At 34.9% G+C, this 9699-nt stretch overlaps 1 protein-coding gene across 1 annotated transcript; it reads left to right on the plus strand.

Moving 5' to 3' along the window:
• The first annotated feature begins 4164 nt into the window (after positions 1-4164).
• On the plus strand, positions 4165-5990 carry LOC144553252 (uncharacterized). The gene is made up of 2 exons (XM_078301347.1): positions 4165-5049; positions 5985-5990. The coding sequence occupies exons 1-2, from the start codon at positions 4165-4167 to the stop codon at positions 5988-5990; spliced, it is 891 nt and encodes a 296-aa protein (XP_078157473.1).
• Positions 5991-9699: the final 3709 nt, after the last annotated feature.

Here is a 9699-nt window from a genome sequence, read left to right on the forward strand (position 1 = left end):
CTTCAATCCACTAGAATTCAATTTCCTTTATATCGTGACCGCTCACCGCTTTCTAAGCGGCGAAAAAAAATGGAGAAACTCCAGGCGAAAAATAAAAGAAAAAGGAAAAGCTTCTCCGTGGAATGGTGATGCCAAGTTGCCAACTGTTTATGAATCTGAATATCGTTTTTGGTGGTTTTATCAAGTAGATCTGACCACTATTCGTTATTCCGTTTTCACTTGAGTGGGTGTTTTTGTGCTTTTTTTTAGGGGGTGTTTGGTTTGCGCTATAGATCATTCCAGGAAATAGAAGGATTTCAGATAATGTGATGTCAGGGAATGTTATTCCAGAGAATGTATCATTACCATGTTTGGTTCGCGCATGACTATTTCTTCAGCATTTCAAAAAATGCGTTATTATCATGTTTAGTTCGCGCATAGCTATTTCAATAGCTATAAAGACACTTCACTATTTTTAAATTATTAACTAAATTTTGTCCAAAAAAAATACTTTATTTCACATTAAAACTGGAATTTCAGTGATGTAGATCTACTAATGATATTTGATTTTTTTTTTTTTTTGAAGAAGAATATTGATATTTGAACTTTTAACTACTTTTCTCAACAAAAAATACTTCAACAAAAGCATCAATTTGACAATTAAATATTGTTTCGACCCCCTCTGCAACCCCCACGATTGTAAAAAAGCCCAAGTAAACTATCTGCTAATACAACAAATTAAATTCCTAAACCAAGTACAAAGAAAAACCAACTAAAATACAAGAATAAAGCCTGACACCTAATGTAAGGGAATTTACATAGTAAGAAAAAACGAACAAAAAAACCTCAGAAACACATCCTTTACCAGTAGGAAAAAAAAAACAGCTGCACACTTTGAACCAGTAGATAGATTTTGTGTCAATATGCAAAATGTGATTACGTTGTTAACAGTACAAAAGTAACAAAATAAAATTAACAAATAATTGTAAACTTGTTACTGTTTACATAAAAATAAAAAACCCCTGAAAACAAACTTGAAAACTAAAATTTACATATAAACCCAAAAATCTAAAGAAATTAAACAAAACCAAAACTTACATCGAAACCCAAAAACCTAAAGCACAGCGGTAGGGAAGACAGTTGGACAAGTGCATTCCGAATATAAATGCACTAGTAAAGCCCTGACTCTATTGCTGAAATTTTAATCGAATTATACTAATCCCATTAACACGGTAGCTATTGCCAATAAAGATGAAATACAATCGTGTCAGATCACAGGAGCACTTTACAGCCTCATATTTACCAATGATTTTTGGAGTTAGAGCAAGTTTGAAACAACCACTCAACATTACGGAAAAGTCCAAAACAAGCTATGATTGTTATTCAATTTAACGTTTTTGGAGCCAGTAGCATGTGCAAGCTAACAGAGGCTGATGGTTATTCAATTTAGATAATGAAATTTGGGAAGGGAAGGGAGGAAAGAGAGAAATCAAACGTAGTAATCGGAGTTCTAATTATTCAATTTCTACACTGGAATTGGGATTGGGGAACAAAAGTCAGTAGTGAGGAGAAAGAACAAACCTGTAATCGGAGAAGAGAAGTTGGAGACGGAGGCTGACGGTTTTCCCTCTCTAGAACAAAGAAATTGTGACGGAGGCTGACAGTTGTCCCTCTCGGAGAAGAGAAGTTGGAGATGGAGGAGAGAAGAGAAGTTGGGGGGAGAGAGAGAGAGTATGTCCCGAAAAAAATAAGAAATCGCGCGCGCTGGGTGATTACCGTCGCTCGGGAACAAAGAAAATCCACGTTTTTTTTGGCCATCGCAATAGCCATAAATGAAGTAATCAGGATAGCAAGGAATCGTTGATTACCATGTGTATTCCCTTCTAAATTTTGCCAAACGCAGGAATCAGTTTCCAGGGAATCGGAATGCCTGGGAATCACCGTCCTAAAGCTTGAACCAAACGCCTCCTTAATCTTTTGGATTTTTATTCAACAAGTAGTTCGTCTTTTGTTCTCTTCTCTCAAATTCTTTTTTCTCTCTTTAGTACTGGAAGAGTGGGTGCAACGAACTCTACATGCAGTTACTTTATATATTGTTGTCTGTGTTAGTGTTTGTTGTATTCTCTTTCTTCTCCTCCTCTCTTTCATCTTTTTTCTGACTCTCCCGCTAGCAGCTTTTCATTCGACATCTACGTGGTGACTGTTTTAGTCCGGTTAATTCAGTTTTTGAATCGGTTTGATTTGGTGCCTCAATTGGGACTTATGAATGGTGATTGTCCCGGTTTGGTGAATTCAGTTCCCAATTTAGTTTGATTCAGTACCTTCTACGATGAAGTCTGCCAGCATGACAACTTTGCGCACAGAGGAAACAATCACTGGGCTCCTATCATTTCCATTCAGCAAGAATAACCAAATTTGTGTCCACATGATGCACATACCCTTATGTGTTTTTAATTTGATTACAGTTGAATGCTTTATAAGACATTTGTTGTCTAATTATATATACCGACTGGTTTATAACTCTTTATATCAATAAAACCTCCTGCGGGCTTCACACCAAAAAAGAAAAAACCTTTATGAACATATAACATTAGAACCGCATCGGCGAACCAACCACGGTACCACACTCACCGAAATTTTTAAAAATACCATTTTTTAATAATTATTAAATCAAAACACCAATTTCGCGTGGAATTAGCACATTTCGCATGGCCGCTTCCCCTGGAAGCGGGCACCTGGAGCTGGGCCGCTTCGCACGGAAGCGGGCACTTTTTTGGACCGCTTCGGAGCTCAGCGGGCTGGGCCGCTTCCTGGGGTAGAGGGCACCCTGAAATAATATATATATATTACAGAGTTGTATTACAGAGGAGAGACAGAGATTCATTTCAATTTTCACCGTTCTTCTCAGCAGAACCATAAGTTTTTTTATTTTCTATCTTTTAAAAAAAAAAATTAGTATTTATAATTAATTTAATTAATTTTTAATTGTAGGTTTTCTTATATTCATACCAAATGGCTGTTATGGTATCTATTTACACTGGTGGTGAGATTTTAACAGGCCCTAATGGGGTTTATTACAGTATCGGGCCTATTTTTGTGATACCGGTAATCTCAGGTACTTATTTGTTGGTTCTGAAATCGATTATTTCTCAGAACCTCGGATTGAATCAAGATCGATATGACCTTGATATTCAGGCCAAAATTAGCATGCCCACTAGTTCAGGCTAAACTTGGTTCCAACTTTTTCCTGTTCAGAATGATGGAGTCTGGCAGGTACTGTACAACCAGACAATTAGTTTTTCTGGGGGTGGATACAAGATAATTGAACTCTTTGTGGAGATTAACCGAGTCCAGCGTCCTAACCCCCTTGCAAGGTTAATTCGGGGTGCTAGTCGGGCTAATGCGTCAACCTCATCAAGTCCAGTGTCCCAACCCCCTTTCCAGATTGACATGCCTGAAAGTAGTAATGCCCCAGTTCAGGAGGGCCGACGGTCTACTAGTCGGCCCTCCCGTCGGTCCCGAATCCCTTTGCCGATTGACATGCCTGAGAGTAGTCAAGCCCCAGTTCAGAGGGACCGACCGTCTAATAGTCGGCACTACCATCGATCCCGAGCCCAGCCTTGTGATCCGGAGGAAACTGAGGAGACGGTGGCTCCGGAAATACAAGAGGCAGAGGAAAATTGGGGGGATGTTGATCCTGATTGCATGAGCGATCGTAGTGACACAGCAGATACGAGGCCTGTGCTCGGGCAGCCAAAAAAATTCAAGGTTGATAAAGGGTTTCGGATAATGGGTCGCGGGGTTGAGCACCCGATTGCAGCTTTCAATGACCTGTCAAGTTTTCAGGAAGCAAATGTGGGGTTATTTGGTAGACATGCAAAGTTTGAGAATGAATTGTCAGAGGGACAAACCTATGATTCAAAGGAGGAAATGAAAGCTGCAATTTACAAGTTTCACATTCTTTGTAATAAAGAGATTAAGAATACGCACAGTGACAAACAACAAATTAGGTTCAAGTGCAAGGACCCCAGATGTGGTTGGTACATTAATGCAAGGGTCACTGGTTTTGGTACACAATGGAAAGTATCCAGGTGCCCAACAAAACATGTTTGTCATGCGGATGCCACAAGAATAGATCATGCACAGTTGACCGCTGCTGTGGTTGCCGATTGCATCTCGGCGCACATGAGAAATGACGTAGATTTAAATATCACTTCTGTCAGAATAGCTTGTGCACAAACGTACAACGATCAGGTACCAGCGTACAATAAATTGTGGCGTGGAAAGGAGTTGGCAATTGCCCGCCAATTTGGTAGTTGGGAGGGGTCATATGCGCTTATAGTCCCCTTATTGGAGGCAATTAAGCGAAACAATCCAGGTACATTCTTTGATGTTACCTCATATCCAACTGGTGAGCCTGGACCTTACAGGTACTTTAATAGGGCGGCTTGGGCATTTGGACCATGCATAGAGGCTTTCCAACACCTGAGACCTGTCATCACTGTTGATGCCTGTTTCTTAGCAGGCAGGTACAAAGGTAAAATGTTGATTGCAACCGGGTACGATGCAGAAAATCAGCTCCTCCCGTTGGCTTTTTCATTGGTAGATACAGAGAATTTTGAAGATTGTGCATGGTTCATGCAATGGTTGAGGCGCAATGTAATTCGCTCCAAGTTTGTGTGTGTCATCACTGATAGGGGTAAGGGCATAAAAAAGGTGTTTCGACAGGATGATCTGGGATGGAATGAGGAAGATGAGGATGAGTGCGTTCACCGTCTTTGTGCTACTCACATAGCAGAAAATATGAAAAAGAATCATTGCAATGAAGAAGCAATCAAGTACTTCAGGATATGTGTGGCGAAGAGAAAGATGAGGAGATATGAGCAAGGAATGCAAGGAATGGGAGATGTATGTGATCGGGCTCTGAATTGGTTGGACGGTGTGGGTAAGTATCTAGATCAAGATGAGAACGAATGTCCTAAACCATGGAAGATATTCCAGGCGTTGGATGGGGGTTTCCGTTGGGGAATTATGACGACGAACGGGTCCGAGTCGCTGCGTAGCATGGAGGTGTGGCCGCTACCCTCCAAAGCGGCCAGCCCGCTTCCCTCCAACGCAGCCCAGCCCGCTGAGCTCCGAAGCGGCCCAAAAAAGTGCTCGCTTCCGTGCGAAGCGGCCCAGCTCCAGGTGCCTGCTTCCAACCGAAATTGGTGTTTTGGTTTAATAATTATTAAAAAATGGTATTTTTAAAAATTTCGAACCACACTCATCCGGAAATCTTTTTTTATATATGAGAAAGGATTCACTTATCACATTTGATTTGTAAGGTACAAGTTGCAACAATTTAATTTTATAATTTTAAATTTTTTAAAATCAATTCAAATTATTCAATATGATCTCTATATTAAAATGTGTTTGGAGATTAAATTTTATATATTTTTTGAATTATTTTTACTATTTATTAAGTATTTTATAAAACTGATGTTTTTAGACAATTATGAACCAGTGTTGTAAATAACGGTATGCGGTCGTTGGACGGACAAGATACCGCCAAGTGATTAATCAGGAATAATTGGCCATATTCAAAAATAATTGTCTGATTAGTCGAAAAAATCTATGATGGTTTGGTCACTGCCAAAGACTAATCGGGCGATTAATTGGCCTAAACGGACATTTTTTACAACATTGTTATGAACTATTAAAAACAACAGTTTTGTAAAATACTTAATAAACAATAAAAAAATTCAAAAAATATAAAATTTGATCTCAAAATACGTTTTAATATAGATATCATTTTGAACGGTTTGAATTGACTGTTTGGACTTTAAAAATAACAAAATTGAATTGTTGTAAAATGTTGTAAGTGAATTCCACCTCTTTATATATTACTCTATATATATATTAGGGAAAATTTTAGAAGTTTTAAAATAATTATTCTATAAATTGTATTGTTATATTTTTTTATTCTTATGATATAAATTTATTATTATTGTTCTCATTATTAGTTTTAATGGTTAAATAGAAGAGTTAAGTCACCGGAGGAAAATCGATTTTGTTAATTATAATACAAGGTTAAATCTTTCACCTTCTGTATCTTTCACCTCTGACATAATTTTATCAACTAAACACGATTCAACAAAAAGTTTTTGTTCCTTTCCATCTGTCCCTTCCTCTACTCTCTATCCAAACAATGTGTTAATGATATGTTTGGTTGAGATGAGAATATGTTATTTTGGAGATTAAGCTATTTAGAATAATTTATTCGGTGTTTGATCGGATTAAAATAGTTAGAATAAAAAATTCAAACTTTTTTTGTTTTATTAGAATATGTTATTCTTAAAAAAATTTAAAATTTAATTATTCTAATAAGACAAATTACATATATTCTTTATTTGACTATTCTAACCATTCTTATACTAAAAGACCTCAACCGAAGAATTATACAATTTTTTTTATCGTCTTTCAAAATAAATAAAAAAAACTAAAGAGTCACAATATTGAAAAAATTAAAATTAAAATTATCAGGTCGGAAACAACTACCAAGAGAGGTTGTCGAGCAACTAGCTACGCAACCCTCTTTAATTATTATTTTTTCCGTTCAACAGCAAATGAAAAGAGCGGATTTGATGGGACCCACATATGATAAATGCAAAGGATTTAGAAATTTATTCTGCACCTCATGATTGTGTGAACAATATTAAAGATTCAATTATGATGATTTGAGTAATATTCGTCCACCTTAGAAGACTATTTGCATGTGGGATCCACATGTGTGCTGCGTGCACGTGAATCAAATTTAAAGGCACAGTGAATTTCATCAGGTGGGACCCAAAGACTCTAGAATATTTTTGTTGAAAACCAGTAGGCGTTACTTGTAATAAATTAATTCAATAAGAAGGGCAAATTCCATCAATTTTGATTTTCAATGCCAATTCTTCTCAAATAGTTCTTTTCCAGACATTAAATTTCGGACCTGATTAGTGGGCCTAGTGACCGACGCTCTTAGACCTAATACAGAAAAAGCCCAACACAGACTTGCATGCGTATCCGTAAATGAAGAGAGGCACTTGGGCCCAACCCAAATTTCCGACCTGAAGTTCTTGGGCCTTCAAAATACCAGCCCAATTACAATGCAAGTTTTTCACTATGTTTTGGGAATGTCGCTTATCTTGCTGTCAACACTGTAGCATCCAATCAAAGGTCGCTTTGGACGCTCCTTTCTGCATTAATTAGAACGGATAAGAAAATCTATCAGATTTCAAATGACAGAAAAATTTAAATGTTTTATTTTTTTGTCATCAATCATCATTGTTCCTTTATTTTTTTACCCTTTTTTTTTACTACACAAAGAAAGAAATCAAAGTTACATATGTGATGTGTATTATTTTTTTACACACGTAAGAAATTATCAATTATTAATTTTGCTTTTATATGAATTAATAAGTTCAAAATTCAACCGTAGAAATTATTTATATCAATGTATTTTCACAAATTTTTTATGCCAACTAAAACAAAATCAAATATCGTAATTTTTTATGTATGTAAAAAAGAATTGATATTACTCATATCTAAAAGTTTTATTTTAAGTTTTTAACATTGGAGTTTCTTATTTTAAATTATTAAATTTTAAAAATTAAAGAATATGGAGACACCAAAACTGAATGCATTTGAACTCTCCTCTATTAACAATTATTGATCTCAATTTGTAGACTTGACTTAAAGATAAAATTATTTGTATAACACAAGCTCAAAATCCAATTTTTAATTTGGTAAAATGACGAACTGTTATCTTAACCATTTTTGGTTGTGCATTCAAATTTGATTCATTAACCATTTTTCATTTGACTTTAAAATGCAGCATAAATTTGAGGTACAATATGTGATTCCTATTCATCTTATAATAATTATGGACATGAATATTGTAAAAGAATTTTGAGTATAGCCTTGAAAATTGGTCTTATTTTTAGTATATTCCGAATGTGAAGAAATGGATCACCTCACCTGACTAACCCGATCAGAACCGTTCGTTATTGATCGATCAAAAGAAATGGAGAGCGGTTTGATGGATATCAGATGAAATTTGATTTGATACTACATAGTAATTTAATCCATATTAAAATTTCGTGTAGATAACTTTAAAATTTGTAAAGATCAAGAATGCAAGAATTTTGATACAAATTAGATATGAGATCGAATTTGATGCAATGTCCATCAAACCGTGCCACTACGAGAGAAGGGTCTTTCGAATGGAATCAAATCTCCTGCTCACATGAGAAAGAAAATTCCTGTCAACAGGTCCATATTTCCATCCATTCATTGATTTAACAACTATATTTGAAATCAAAAGTGTATAAGATTAAAAAAAATATTCATGCTTTAACCATGAAAATCCAGATTATAAATCGATGAAAAAAAGAAATCAAAAGTCCATTCATTCATTTATGCATTTCATTCTATATTTAATTGGACACTGTTTAGCAGGAATTCTCTGCACGTGTGGTCGATTTGGTTCCCTTCCGAATGGCAAAGGCTCAATTTTCTTCTTCCATTTGGAGGATGCAAACCGGAATTTTTTTTATAAACAATAATTAAAAAATAATAATTATGAAACCAACATGATTAATTTTTCTTTTACAAAAAATATAAGAATTGAAATGTCATTTCAGTCCAATTATTTTTTCGGAACCAAAATGACAATTCGGTCGCCATTTCAGTCCAATTATTTTTTCGGAACCAAAATGATAATTCGGTCTGAGGCATTTTCACAATTTTTTAACGTATTTTTTTTTTTCAAAATCTATGAAAATGGCTGGAACCGAAATGTTAATTCGGTCAAAAAAAAAAAAAAGAACAGAACTGAAATGGCATCTCGATTCTTATGATTTTTGTAAAAAACAAAGTAATCAAGTAAGTTTGATAAAATCTATTTTTGTATTTATAGTTTCTAAAAAAAAAAAAATCTGCAAACCGACCCACGAGGATCTGTGACAATTCTTTTAATTAAGCAACTTCACTCAACAACCAGATCTGATTCCCTTGGAACGCACAATCGCAACTCAAATGAAAATGAAAGATAAACAGATAACCTGTTGAGGGTCACGATTCAAAAATTCAGTTTGGAATCAATTCGGATTCAACTCGCTAATAATTCGAGTTGAAACTGACTTGAATCAAAATTGACTCAAGTTTAATGACTCCGTTGATTTATGAGTCGAATCCAAGTTACCTCCAACTCTGTTGGACTCACATGATCCATATATTTCTAATTTTTGTGTTCCTGGTCAAACCTTATACTTGTTTGTAATATTTGATAAACTATGTACGATTTCTTTTGTTTTGTTAATTTATTACACTCTGTACTGTTTTGTTAGACTTTATCTGTTTGGTAATTTTTAATTATGTATTATTTTGATATTTTCGTAATTTTTAATTATATACTGGCCATTATCTCATTATGTATTGTCTTCAATTGTATATTATTTTGATAAACTATGTATTATTTTTTCCGTTAGAATTAAATTAGATTGTCTCACTATTGTTACATTCTGAAATTTTAAAACTTGATTAAATTGATAAATCGATCATTTGACTTAAATAAAAAGTTTAATTAATTTAATTAGATTCGTGCGAACAAATAGATAATTGAATTCTGAATAAGTGTATAATTATACGAAATTATTCGTACAAATAAATTATAGAAATTATAAAACTCGTTCATTC

Source organism: Carex rostrata, chromosome 4, assembly GCF_964058835.1.
Source record: "Carex rostrata chromosome 4, lpCarRost1.2, whole genome shotgun sequence".
NCBI lineage: Eukaryota > Viridiplantae > Streptophyta > Magnoliopsida > Poales > Cyperaceae > Carex > Carex rostrata.